This window comes from Canis lupus, chromosome 14, assembly GCF_003254725.2.
Source record: "Canis lupus dingo isolate Sandy chromosome 14, ASM325472v2, whole genome shotgun sequence".
Classification (NCBI taxonomy): Eukaryota; Metazoa; Chordata; class Mammalia; order Carnivora; family Canidae; genus Canis; species Canis lupus.
Genome location: NC_064256.1, coordinates 53077585 through 53092695, shown reverse-complemented (window position 1 = coordinate 53092695; position 15111 = coordinate 53077585). Strand labels below are relative to the sequence as shown.

The window sequence follows — 15111 nt, the reverse complement described above, 5'->3', positions numbered from 1 at the left end:
ACACAAAAAAATTAATAATTGGAACGTTAAAAAGCAATTTCTATGACCACAAATGGACTGTCAGTTCATAAAACTTTATCATTTAAACCAAGAGAAAAATATTCTCACTTGCAAAGATTAAATTCATGAATGATGGAATAATAGGCATTTACATATATTTTTACTTTGGTTGTGTAAGTTTTAAATATAGGCAACATAATCTTATTTAGAAATGTGGCATTGTGGAAAGTATTTTTAAATTTTTCTGCTACTAATATTTACCATTGAATTATTCTAAGAGATAAAATTTTATTTAAAAACCATACAAAGTAATACAAGAAAATACTAAAGGTTAAATAGTATTTATTTGGCTTGTTATTCATTTGAATTTTCCTCTGTACAAAAATATTTCGATGAGGTAGTCTCAGAACACATTTACAACATTTTGTTTTAAATTTCACAGTAAGGAAGAATCATTAGCAGCATCAGAGGAGAATAAATTTGAGAATTCAAGGATTACAGGTAATATTTTTTTCATTTTTTTCAATTTAATTTTTATCAAAATCTGTGTCTTTTGTTAAAGCCCACAATGATAACAATCTTACAAAGATACAATTGTATTAACTTTGCAGACACCTATATCCCAACAATTGTTTGTTCTCATGAAGACAAGGAGGACTTGGAAACCAGTAATCAAAATGTAAAAGATGTAAACAGGGAACATGATGAACATAATGAAAAAGAATTAGAGTTGATGGTAAGTGTTCTGGTTGCCACGGCATTACAGACGATGAATCCATTTATGCTTCAAAGATGCTGCTATGCCTGCCTTTCAATAGTTTCAACTAATATAATTTGCAAATGTGAAAGCACAGCCTATTCTGTCCTTGCATCTCTAGCTTGATCAACAAGGCACTTTGATTTCGGTATGTTGCTTCTGGTCTCTGCAGTGGTAAATTAATGACATTCATTTCTTATCACTTTACCAGCGGCTCTGAGTAATAGTTTGTAGGAATTATAGAAGAGGTAGCACTACCCTGATGTGCATTTCTAATCTTTGTGACAAGTGTACACTTAGCATAAACTCATCTGTAAAATGAGAGGGCTGGACTAGATGATTGTTAGAGTCTGTCCAGCTCTTCAAGTCTGATTCTTGCATTTAGCAGCATTTTTTTTAACGTACTTCCATCTTTGTGAGAATCTCACAGTTCTATATCATTGGAAAGTATTAAATTACCAAATGAGGAGAAAAGACAGCCTGTGCTATATTTTTTAAACAGGAAACAAATTCAGTACTGTACAATTTAGTATTAAATTTGTTATCATAAATTTCACACTTGGTGAACATTCAATCTATTTGGAATTTTTGGGGGGATGGTTTAGATAGCATTTTTATCACAAAGGAAGAAATGGGAGTAAATGAGTCACATAATGCAATTTATCCTCTACTGTATTTGGTTGGAGCTCATATCATTAGGATACATGGATTCATAATCATCCAAGATTAAAATGACATTTGCCTCTTCAAGTGTCAGTGCTGAAACAGAAAAGAAATAGAGCTCATCTTTTCCCCCACATTTTCCACCTTTTCTATAGTGATATGGAAGCTGCATCACTAAAGTATGCAATTTACTTTGCTCCAACTTTAAGAAACTACAAAGTTGTCACCCATTGTGAGAATTCTCACCAGCTGAAAGTTAACATCGCCATTTTTTTTCAAACCACAGAATATAATGAAAGGGGCCTGAAAAATCACATACTTCACCAATACACCTCATTACAATGAGCAGGCTCAAATATAAAAGTTTGTTTAGAAGTTACTGAGATTGTACATCCAATAAATGAACAGGGAGCTGTAATTTAGATGCTAATTTGCTCCATGCTGACGTTAATGCATAAAACAATGAAGCTCTATAATAGATGGAAATACAACCAAATCTGTGGAACCCACAGGCATTGGCTTACAAGACAGCTGTGCAGTTGACAAGTAACATGAGCCTTATGTGAGAAGAAGGGGAAAACGTAAGATTTGCATATAATTATTGAGATCATGCAAATGTCAGTTATGAGGAGAAAAAAAAAACACAGGCATCTCACTGTTAAATCCTGACAGTTGGCATCACTGAAGAGCTCAAATACATTTGAGTACCAGTTGGCAGAGGGTCATTAAAACAGAATTTGCAGAGACATTAACTCCCTCACTTTTCTTTGAGTGACGTTTTGCTATTAATAGTTTGCAGAGGCTTTGCAGAAAACATATTAATAAGAGAAACTGTAATAGGGGCACCTACAGCAAGTGTAAATGCAGCAAGGGGCACCCAGGAAGCTGCTCTCTAATTGATTAGCATGGAGCTATCAATGTGTATATCCTAAGTGAGGAGAAAGTGCAATGACAAGCAAGAATAGTTGAATAATACAATGTGATATTTGGAAGCTAGGAAGGAGAGTGATTAATTTTGGTCCCTTTTCTTATTAATCCCATTCCCAAGTCATAGCCTACAAGGATCCCCCCAAAACATCCGGCTTCCAGAATTTATATAGAATCCACAAATGAAGTGAATCAAGAAAATCTACCAGTTAATTGCTAGCCCTGTTAGCGAAATCTATCTAATTCGTTTTGTATATTTACAATCATTTGAGCATTATCTGTTTTGTTTTGTTTTTTTTTATCCCTTAAGATAAATCAATGCTTAATAAGAAGTACTGCCTCCAGAGATGAAAAGAATACATTTGCAATAGATCCGGTCAATTTTCCAAATAAAGCTGAGGGGTTAGAGAAGAAGCAAATCCGTGGTGAAGTACACTCTGACTTGTTTAAAAGGCCTTTGTCTCCAAGTTCATCAGCAGAAAGCTTCTTAAAGGGAGATTTTTACTGCAATGAAAAATATTCCTCAGAAAATAAGTGTAGTCATCAACCTTCAGAGGAAATTACTTCAGATACAGGAGAAATCAAGCCACCATTGGGAGATACTAGTAGTGACAAATTAGTGCAATTACATATTGGCAGCAAACAAGTACTGGATGATAATGCTAATCCAGCCCAAAGGAGAGGCAGAGTACAAATATCTTGTCCCTCCTCAGATGAACTAGTCTCAGACAACCTTAATAAAAAAAGTGAAAGAAGAGCTAAGAAAATGGAAACAAAAGGCTTGGAAGGTTTAAGAAGAGATTTCCGTTTGGATTTCCATTCAGAAGAACCAATGGAAAAAGGATCTTCTAAGAAAGATTATGGCAGTGGTAAGGCTGAGGAGGAGGAGGAGCAAAGAATACATTTAGGTGTTAATGAAAAACAAAGCAAAGATTTTCATTCAATCTTAGACGACCAAGAAAGGAAGATGGGCCACTCTGAAATCAGTATGGAAGAGACAGGAACTAGTCACAGAGACGTAACTGTTCTGCTGAATTGTAAAGATTCCGCAATTCGCAACCAGGCAATCACAGCAGATACGTTTCATTCACCAAGGATAAGTCTAAGTTGGGAAGGGACTGTGTTAACTACTCCCGAGCGTGATCGCTTGACTAGTGAAGGCACTGCATCAGGAGGGATGCCTGGTCAAGTTTGTTCACCAAGAAATGGAAATGTTTTGAGGAATGATTGTCTTTTCCAAGTTAAAGAAGAGAAATCAGATTGGATTAATCCTGGAGATCAGAATAAGAACGCACAACAGAAACAAAGTTGGAATGTTCTAGAAAGTCAGAGAAAAGCAAGAGAGAGTAAGACAAACAGAACAGAACAGATCAAGGAACAAGCAGATTGTGAGGACGTGTGGGGGAAAAGAGATAACACAAGGAGTTTGAAAGCTACTCCTAAGGAAGAATTGTTTACCTGCCAAGAAACAGTGAGCTGTGAACTGTCTTCTCTAGCTGATCACGGTGTTACTGAGAAAGCAGAAGCAGGTACAGCTTATATAATTAAGACAACATCAGAAAGTGCTCTAGAAAGCATGTCTGCTAGAGAAAAAGCAATAATTGCTAAGCTACCTCAAGAGACAGCACGAAGTGACAGGCCCATCGAGGTAAAGGAAACAGCGTTTGATCCACATGAAGGGGGAAATGATGATTCACATTACACCCTTTGTCAACGAGATGCAGGAGGTGTAATCTATGACAATGATTTTGAAAAGGAATCACGTTTAGGTATTTGTAATGTACATGTAGATGAAATGGAGAGAGAAGAAACCATATCTATGTACAATCCCGGGAAGACACATGACAGGAAGAAACGTGGCATTGGAAATATCACATCTGTAGAAGAATCCTTACAGGTCATTACAGGCAATCAAAGAGCAGCCTCAGAACTGGATTTACACTTGGGAGTGTTACCAACAGACAAAAAGGCATTTCCAGAAAATAGAGATCATAAACAGGTCCAAGAATCATCAAAGAAAATGGATAGAGATGCTATTATTCATTCTGCTTCAAACTCAGACACCCACAGAGCTTCTCAGAATGACTCTCACGTTTCCAATCACCATGCTAAAGCCTCAGTGCCATCTCATGAACAGGCAATTGCTGTAGAGAATATAATTACTACCATGACTCTCCAATCTATTTCTACTAAATCAGAATATAATTGTAATCCAACAAGCGAAATCCAGGGTATTGAGAAGCACCCTCATCTTGGGTCTGTACCTGAAGAAGTTGCCAAAAGTTTGGGGATACAGACTTCAGGTAGTAGCAGAGAAAGATTTACAAGCCAGATTTCTCAACAAGAACTCGGTGTGGAAAAATCTCTACGGCCAAAGATTTTCGTCAGTGAAGCTGCTGAGAACGTGGAAGAGGCAAGGCGTGAAAATGAAGGATTAACCTCTGGACAATCACTGTGCTCTTCAGGTGACAAGGAATCTGAGAGCTCTGCTTCTGCTAGTGTCCCGGCCCAGGAAGGTCAAACTGAAAGCAGTGAATCTCTGCTTTCGAAATACACCAACTCTAAAGTACCGTATGTCCTTTTGTTTCTGATATTTCTTGTAACCATCTACCAGTATGACTTAATGATTGGCCTGGCATTCTACCTTTTGTCATTGTACTGGCTATCCTGGGAAGGGGGGAGACAAAAAGAGTCTGTCAAAAAGAAGTAACCTCACCACTATTATTATTTTCTCATAAAAGATAAGCTTTTTAGCCCCCAAACATTTGGATTGGTGAAAGAGGCTATTCATTGTTCAAAGAGCCAGTGCAGTTTTTCTCTTGAAGGATCATTTAAAAAGGAATGCGTATGAAGTTTGCTCCTTCATATAAGTAATTATTCTATATAGGACCATTATGTTTGGATCATTAAATACCTATATGAATATGAGATCTGAAGCACGTCAAGTTGAAATTAGGTACAGCTGTTGCTCCTTAGCAGGCTATGAAGTTGCAATGCTTCATGTCTCTTCACTACTTAAAGTGCCATTTCTTGCATTCATTTCTTTTGCAGTAAAGCTTCATTTTTTTTTCCCTGAGAGTATTTTTCCTTCTATGGTCTTTTAAAAAATAGATAGAACACGAACAATGGCAGAGGACTTTTTTTTGGGGTGGTGGGGGGTGTCTTTTGGTATTGACCATGAAACTTGCATTTATAACCTACCAGCACATTTTGCTAGATCAAATCTTTCAACTTTGATTTCATATTTTTAGCAATATCCATTATATTGAAATGCATAAACTTAAAGACCTTGTTTGCTTGAATAATAGTTTACACACAGATATCTTTTACCTGCTTTATGCCAACAAAGTCAGAGCACTCGCAAGCCAAATCTGACAAAGACTGAAACAATTGGGAGATATTCTTTCAATCTACAAAATTTTGGAGGTGGCCTTCTGTAAACAATGTTCTTCTTTTATAAGAAGAGAAAGTATAAAATAGCTAAACAATTTTAATGTCAACTATTCAGTTGAAAATTTAAGTTAAACGCTCCACAAGCATTGCTTCAGAATGATTTGTACCTATAAAGCATCAAGTATTAAATAATGATAATAATTTAAAAATTTTTCCAAACTATTTTACTTGGTAGTATTTTTTATCTTGCAACAAATTTTTAATCTTTTTTGTTATAAGATAATGAATTATTTCCCAAGATGCCTATACAGATGAAGGAATCATTAGTGATTGTTATATAATCATCAGGTAGTTAGATGATAACTGAAGTTTTTAGTGGGGAAATAAGTAGATATGGAAAAATGAATTTCCAGTATAGCAGTGACTTTGGCTGCTTCTATCATCTATGGCTAAGTATGTAAAATAATGCAACTAATCATTTTGGTCACATAGGGGGAAATACAAAGATTTTTATACAAGACTTCAACAACCATTTGTTAAATGACTGCTAGATGCAAAAATCATGTGCTCTGGTCTATGGCCCAGCACTTCCTTTGATACCCCGAATGGCAAGTTTTCAGGGAGGAGGCATAGGTATGTGGTTCGATACTTTTGACTTGGCCAGGAATATGGAAGAGAGTAACACTGAGGGAGTCCATTTGGGTGATTTCTTTTTTGTAGGTTCCTTCATGGAGCATGTAACATTGATCTTTAGAGAAAAAAGATAATCTATTTACCTGTAAAGGTAAATTCAATGAGTCAGACTTGCATATATCATCCCATACTTCTAAGAAACATGCATTTATAGAAAGAAAAAATGAGAATGAACCATTTAAACTGACTTTCATGTGGTAAATGATTTCCCTAATTTTCATTAGGTACACAACTATTTCTAAATTTCTAATTGTATGCTTGTCTCAAGTCCCATTGAAATTGAATGCTTGAGTTTAACTTTTTAGTTGAACAAACACAAACATCCTGAAGTAGAACTTAGGGCAAATATTTGATTGCTTAAGAAAGCACATTTTCATTAAATACAAGTGGAATACTATAGGCCATACCTAGAATACTATCTCTAAAATTGCTATCCTGATAATTTTGTTGACAGGTCTAAATTACACCGGAGTTAAGGTTAGTATTTCTTCAGATCTTAATGGCTTGGTTTTTGCATTCTACCTTTAAGAGTTTCGGTCAATATGCCATATCTTATTAATGCAAAGAACACTACATTACCTTATTAACACAGGTGCCCGAAATATAATTATTCCCTTATACATAAAAGAATGTAATTTCTTTTACCTCTTTTACTTGATTTTTGGTAACATTAACTTACTAAACCTTCTCCTTGTGTATTTGTAATATGACAAGAGACGTTTCAAAGAATTTAAAATATTTAATTGCGTACTTCTCTGCATGCAATGAAGAAATAATTGGTGATTTAACTGACTTCCCAAACATTTCTTATGAAGAATTTGAAATAAAGTCATAAAAACTTAGGAAACTATTGCTAGGTGGAGAGGTAGATTTTTGCAACCCATTTTGATCACAGCAGTATGATGAGCAAGAGAAATGGATCTCAGAAAGAACTGTGAGCCTTTGGCTAATAAAGGTTCAGCTGTGAATCATCATGACAAGGTAATCTTTATAAGCATAGTTGCCTTCAGCGTGTCCCCCCAAGTATTGGTTAAGGGCCAAAAGAGGCTGTGGCATGAAAATAAGCAAAGAGAACTGCATTGCACATCTGCCTCCTATAGTGGCTAAGAAATGTGATATAACTATTATTTTATTTTGCTGGGCTTCTGACCATTAGAAACAAAATTCTGAAAATTAATTGGCAAGTACAGGTAGTAAAATCAACTATCTTTAAAAAAATAACATCTGTCTAAGTCATCAATATCCCAATAGACTTTCCATGTAAAAGGAAATGAGTCAGTGAAATGACTCACCCTGCAGCATTTGAGAACTTTGGGTTAATGCAGTTGTATTTCCCTGCTGAGTTCTAAGATTTTGATAATGTAATAGTGATTGTCACCATTTTGTGAGACAAACAGGGTCATCTTTTACTTACTATCTTAAACCAGTCTGCTGGGTAATTGGAAAACTTAAAAATATCCAGACCAAATTTAGGGGAATAAACTACTTTATTTTTCCCAAATAGCATTCATGGCACTTTCTTAGTAATTTTTTTCAGTCACGAATATTATTTCATACCACCAGGCTTGTTGCCTTTTGTATTAGGCTGACTTTCGCATATAAGTAAATCAAAAAGCATACAAACCGAAACAACAAAAAATTAGCAGGAGAACTAGTAAAAATGCAGGCAGGAGGACTGACATCCCCAGGGCCAGTTCATCCACTGATTTCTGTGATCAAGATCTCTGACCTTTCTTTCAGATTTTCACTGAGTGAATACAGAAATTGAACTATGCAATATGCACTGTCTTTTATTTGAGTCCTGTCTCAGCCAGTTCTTGTGGAACTGAGGAATAGGGTCAAATTAGATTCTACAACAAGGTATGAAAGAAAAATGGGGGGGCCATGCTCTTCCAGTGTCTTCACAGTTGTACACATGTATGAAGAGAACAGCTAAGAAGGTTATATTTATTTAATTAAATTAATTTGCCTATTTTTCTATTTTCAGAAATAGCTCAATAAAAATCATAGCAATATAATCTACTTTTCATCTTTTAAAAATAGATTTGGTCATTAATCTATTTCCATAACTTTATCCAAACCTCTTTAAGCAGCAAATTAAATTTTCACTAGCCTAGCTTTGGACAATCATATGTTTTCAAGAAATGTCATCATTGTAGTATGCTAAAAACTTATTAAACAAACAACTCTTTAAAAAGTTCAGCATTTTTGTTTTGTGTCATTTCTATATTTATTAAATGCATATATATTACCTTCATTTTTTTTAACTTAAGTAGGCTCCACGCCCAGCATGGAGCCCAATGTGGAGGCTCAAACTCATGACCCTGAGATCAAGACTTGAACTGAAATCAAGAGTTGGACACTCAACTGACTGAGCCACCCAGGCTCTACACCTTCATTTTTTCAACGTGAAACAATATATTACGTGAAATTTTAAGGAAGAGTTCCCTAAGTTTTTTCCTAATATTCAATTCTCTATATTCAAGATAATAAAGAGTGGTATGGGTAAATCAATAATGGATTACAGAGAACTCATTTTTATTTGGCTGAGATGCCTCCACAATCTGATTTTGCAGCACATTTCATTCAATGTCTAATCAAGTTATTAGCCGTAAGTCCTCTGTCAGCCAAGCAAGTCATATCATCCCTAGAACATGCCATGCACATCTGTTCCTCTGTGGCTGCTCATGTACACCCTTTTGTCTAGGTCATTTCAGGTACCTTTACTCTTCCTATCCAATTCTGCATACTTTTTCTACGTACACTTTAAGCTCCTATTCTTTTGAAGTATCCTCCTAGTTCAGTTTGTGGGATCTCTGTTTTCAGATCTCTTTTGACACTAACCTTCCTGCATGCAGTGGGCATTTGACTAATTATCCTAACTGGACTGCCTGCTTGTTCAGGACAGGGACCATGGTTTCTTCTTGCCTCATCAACTCACAAGGTCTAGTTTGTAGGAATCTTTAGTACCCGTGGATAGAATTTAATTGCAGTGATGTCACCTTCCTATCCTACTTCTAAAATGTAGACAAGATAGTCTGAGGTCTGATTTTAAAATGAGTGAACCTAATCAAAAAGTTAGGATGGTTTCATTAACTGCCAAAGACCACATAGAAAGGGATAAAGAGAATGACAAAATGGTGTAAAGCAGTGGGTTTGGGATGTGGGAAGACGGAAATATCCTTTCTCTCCATTTCTCTTACTAATTAAATTGATTTTCTATATTTATGCATTCTTCTTAGTGAGATAACATTCCCTTCATTCTGTTTCATGGGAAATAATATACATATTTTACACTAAAAGAATAGTAATGCACACCTTAATTCCCTAACGTAAAAATTGATAGAACAAGACCTGCTTTCAGATAAAGTAATGCAGGAGCTTAAAAATCAACAAACATCACAAGGTATAAAGTGTAAGAAACTCAATCTTCTCAACTGCTGCCATGCCCTTTGAAAATGGCTGATCTGTCAATTTCACACCTGTTCTGCATGTCAACTTTTCCAGTTGAGCAAATAGCACAACCAGCAAAAATAGTTACTGGATTTTTTTTAAAAAAGGAAACATTTACCTTATTAACATATAAAAGAGTATATATATACACATATATATATTCACAAATATACTCACACAAGCATGCAGGCACATGCACACACACATACATGGTATTCCAACATCTGAAAATGACAGTAAGCAGTGAACTTAGACTACTAATACAATGTATAGTGACTCAGGTGATATAACACGTAAGAGGTTTATCCTTTCCTTGAAGACACTCATTTTATCACATTAGATATGAAATTAAAATGGTAACAACAATATGCCTATTTTTTTGGCAGAGTCTAAAGGAAAGCAGCATATCCCTTACCTAGAAATGTACTATCGTGTCATATAACAGCTTGAGACCATTAGCAATTAGTCTCTTAAGACTTAAAGTAAAGTAAGATACACATCTTCTGTATTATAGAATTCATCAGTGTCATGTATTGTTTGATTTGGTTCTGAGTGGAAACATTTAAAATTTCCTAAAGATGCATTCTATAAAACATAATATCAAACAGCAGAGAGGTAGTGCTTAAAAGTTACCATTATATGGTTTCATTCATCCCAGGAATATAAAAAGTAGTGAAAGGGATTAAAGGGGAAAGGAGAGAAAATGGGTAGGAAATACCAGAAAGGGAGACAGAGCATGAGAGACTCCTAACTCTGGGAAACGAACAAGAGGTGGTGGAAGGCGGAGGTGGGCAGGGGGATGGGGTGACTGGGTGATGTGCACTGAGGGAGGCACTGGATGGGATGAGCACTGGGTGTTAGACTGTATGTTGGCAAATCGAACTCCAATAAAAAAATATACAAAAAAACAGTTACCATAAGAGGTTAGACATTCACTTTGTAAACACTTAAATAAACAATAATCTCCTTTTAATAATTTTATGTGGAGGCTTTTATTTTTTTTTAAGATTTTATTTATTTATTCATGAGAGACAGAGAGAGAGAGGCAGAGACCTAGGCAGAGGGAGAAGCAGGCTCCCTGCAGGGAGCCCTATGTGGGACTGGGACTTGATCCCAGGACCCCAGGATCACACCCTGAGCCGAAGGCAGACGCTCAACCACCAAGCCACCCAGGCGTCCCAATGTGGGAGGCTTTTAATGTTCATTTTATAAAATACTTTTAGCATGGAGCATTTGTGAAAATATCACAGATTTAAATAATGTTTATACATATACTCTAAAACATATTAATATCATGTCTTCTACACATCAAATGCCTTTTCCCAATCAACCCACAAATTTTTTTGAAGTTTAATTATCATTTTCATTATGTATGTAAAATCCCCATATTCAAGTGAAAAAGTTCTGAGTCCTACATAAGGAAGGGAATAAAGGTTAAGGAAAAGGTAATTTATTTCCTACTTTCACAGATATAAGTGGAAATATTTTAAATACATTTCTATTCTTTGAAAGTTGAAAAGGGAAATAGGAAGTGAAGGTAAGAGATTATAAATGTCCTTCATATTTATTTCATAGTCTTTAATATTTGGTGTAAATCCTATAGATTTCAATTTAATAAGTTATCTTCTCCCATGTGAATTATTTGGCTTACCTGGACTTATTCCCATTCTTAATTTAAGTGCAACTTGTTGATTTTTCATTACATGAATGAAAAATCATTCTTGCTAGGTACCTAGTTAGTCTGGATATTTGAGAATAATATCTACATCTGTATCTCTATTGTGTGCATGTGAGGTTCATTCTCTAATAATAATAGTAGTAATATTTATTATTATAATTATTATAACAAGTGTCACAATTATTATAACAATTATTATCAATAGCCAACTCTTAAGCATTTACAATAATTGGGAACTGTTTTAAGTCCTTTATGCGCAACAACTCATTTATATTTACAACTCCATGAGGCAAGTACATACTATTACCTTCCCATTTTACAGAGAGAAATGGATGCACAGAGAATCTAGCTTTTCCAGGGACACACAGCTAGTAAGTGGCCAAGTCCAAATTCAGACTCCAGTTGACTTTCTCCAGAGTTGACTCTCTTAACCATTGTACTGTGTTGCTCCTTCAATTCAGATATACCAAGTTATCTTATGAATCACAGTTGTACACTAGCTACATGGTGTTATACTAGTATATAAAAACATTACATGTAACATACCATCCGCAGACAATCCAATCTTTACTAGTGCTCTTAAAAAAGAAAGCTCCTATAACTATTCTGTTCTTTTCAATTTATTCAGATCTCAATTAAAAAAAATATACATTGATTCCTGTCCAGGCCACAAGAAATGTGCCAGTCCCAGGTCTTACCTAGCTTGAGTGTAGCAAAGGAGATGGAGACATAAACCAGCAATTGCAATATCTTGTGAACAGTTCAATAATAGAGGTAAGATTCAGGAAGAGAAGTGGCACAAAGGAAGGACTGTTTGATCCTGTAGATACTTCATTTCTTAGATTTCAGAGATGTACCATCTTTTTAACACTACAGTTTTAGGCAGCAAGGAAACCACAATAAGACCCTCCAAATACCTCATTATAATTAAGTTTTACAAACATAATAACTACAATGAAGATACACCTTGATGTGGCTGGCAGAGTGCTTATTTTTGCCTGATGTCCCATTCTAATTATTAATAGTACTCTTTTCACTTTCAAAAGTTACATGATTTGAATGAAAAATGGTAAGGTCAGCCTAAAAATCCAATAAGATATCTTCGCCAGTAGGTATAAATCACTCTGTGTCACATGAATAAAAAGGGGAAGCTTCTAATGTGGATACCTCTATAACCTACAGACAAAATTCTTGTCCTTAGGGTTGTCAAATATAATTCAGATATACCCGTCACTGGTCAACCTAGGTAAAGAACTGCAACCTTTTTTGCAGATTCAGTAATGCTGAGGGCAATGATTAAAAAACAAATGCAGGGACTTATTTAAAGAATGCATTGGTCAAAAACCATTGGAAAGAAGTCATTTACATTACTGACAAAGACAATTATAACACTGTGCAACCAGATACTATAACCTATACCCTATCCAGAGGGCTTAAGATGTGCTAACTCTATTATACAGGATAGCCAAAGTGGAACTATCCAGATAAAAGAAACTTTTGCAAAAGCTGTGGTGACCACTGCATGTTACTCAAAATTACACGAGTCTATGTTGCTGGAAGCTATATTATGAGTATACATTCTGCTCATTATCTGTAAGAGGAACAAACATTTTTTGGAAAGAAATTAGATCATATTACTGGCATTTAACAAACATGAGGTAAGCCAATAACATTATAATAGTAAAAATAAATTAAAATATAAACAAATGACCTAAATTATTCAGTGAGAGACATACATTTTTCTTGCAAGTAAGCGAGAGGGAGAATGAGCAGAGGGAGAAGCAGACTCCCCGTTGAGCAGGGAGGCTGATGTTGGGCTCAATCCCAGGACCCTGGGATCATGACTTTAGCTGAAGGCAGATGCTTAACTGACTGAGCCACCCACTCAGGGCCCTGAGAGTCAAAGACTTTTTAAGATAGAACCAGTGTCCCTCCACCTAGTTTCGGCCTTTGCAATAACCTTAACGTTTGACCTCAATTCACAGGTGTGCTGTGCTAAGACTGTGAATGGCAATGGATTCAAATGGAAGAATTTCCTGCACTTCTGCTTAAGAAAAGTGTGTTGGCAATATTACCCAAAGAACTACTGTCATAATTTAAGATCACAAAATATGTTTCTACTGAATGAATGACAAAAGGCTAGCGCAGTTGCCTTAAAAGCCTTTAGCTGTGACTTTACTGACTTCAACCCAACCTTACCCACATAAGACATAGAGGAGCAATTTTTGAATACTGATTTTTCTATGTATGCTCTTTCCTCATTCGTAAAATATCACTGGGGTCAATTTTATGTATCGATAAAGCTGTTCTATCACTGAAGGTGTAGAGATCCCAGTATTTTATAAAGTTAATCCCCGTTTTAATTGTTAAGGCCAATGGAAACTTGATAATAAATCTCATTCACTCAAAGTGGTTTGTCTGGAAATAACCAAAACCCCTCAAAGTATTTTAAGGGAAAAAAAGAACTACATATCATAAGGAAATAAGACAAGAACTCTAGGGCTAGAGTCAAAAAAGGCATCAATAGGAACATGAAAAGCCATCAGAAATCAAGTTTCTCTTGGCTTTTACGTTTTCCCATCTTTTTGTGTATGTGTGTGTGTCCACTTTAGTTTTCTGTTTTGGTTAGTGAGTTTTCTCTTTTGACTTACTCTTCTAGATGTATGGTTCCTAAAATAGAATTCTCCAACAGCAGTATTATATCCTGATTATAAATGTCTAAAAGTTAAGTGGTTGAGAGTTTTCTGGATATCGGTTCTAAACTCCTAGAAGAGTGAAATTAATTTGGTTCCATCTGAATAAGATGTTCATTCCAGATGGAATCCATTGTATCCCAGTAACTGGAGGCAGAGAGTGATGAGGACTTGCTGTATAGGAAATGTTTCCAAGTTCTCAAGGGCAGGTAGGTATTTGTAATGTGTATCTGTAATACACCAATTCTCATATTTTTGTGGATATGTTTCTGCCTTTTTCCTTTTGTAGATCCATAGAACCCTAATTTCCTTTTGTAGATCCATAGAACCCTAATTTCTTTTTTTCTAAGTTTTTATTTAAATTCCAGTTAGTTAACATACGGTGTAATATTAGTTTCAGGTGTAGAATTTAGTGATTCATCACTTAGACACACACCCAGTGTTCATCACAAGTACTCTCCTATGAGGTCTTAATTTCTATAGCTTTACAGTAGGTCTTGATATCAGGTAGGGCAAAGGAAATCTTTATGTCAGTGGGATAAGGTTACTGTACTTTGTCCTATACTGTGTTCTTTAAAATTCTACAACTCTTGACCCTTTGCTCATCCATCTGAATTATAGAATCAGCTTATCAAATTTCATGGAAAACTTGTGTTAATGGAATTTTACTGAATGTGTACATTAGAGAAGAATTGACATTTAAAAAATATTGAGTCCATCTATAAGAATAGTGTATTTTTGTTTTCAGCTATGATTTATAATAATATCCATGAATACATTGCATATTTACTATTAGATTTATTCCTATTAAATAAAATACTAAAAAAAATAAAGATTTATTCCTATGTACTTCA

At 35.3% G+C, this 15111-nt stretch overlaps 1 protein-coding gene across 4 annotated transcripts in view; it reads left to right on the top strand.

Annotated features, from left to right (window-relative positions):
- The window catches only part of PPP1R3A (protein phosphatase 1 regulatory subunit 3A), a 47069-nt gene extending 31958 nt beyond the window's left edge, over positions 1-15111 (top strand). Inside the window, exons 2-6 of one of the 4 annotated variants that reach the window (XM_025464695.3) lie at positions 443-501; positions 612-736; positions 2658-4918; positions 6888-6910; positions 13550-15111. In XM_025464695.3, the coding sequence (XP_025320480.1) occupies positions 443-501; positions 612-736; positions 2658-4918; positions 6888-6909 (2467 nt within the window). In that variant the 3' untranslated portion in view covers position 6910; positions 13550-15111. Of the gene's footprint in view, positions 1-442; positions 502-611; positions 737-2657; positions 8636-13549 lie in introns of those variants that run through there. The other 3 variants (XR_007402121.1, XM_035698389.2, XM_025464694.3) reach the window with 3 other exon arrangements.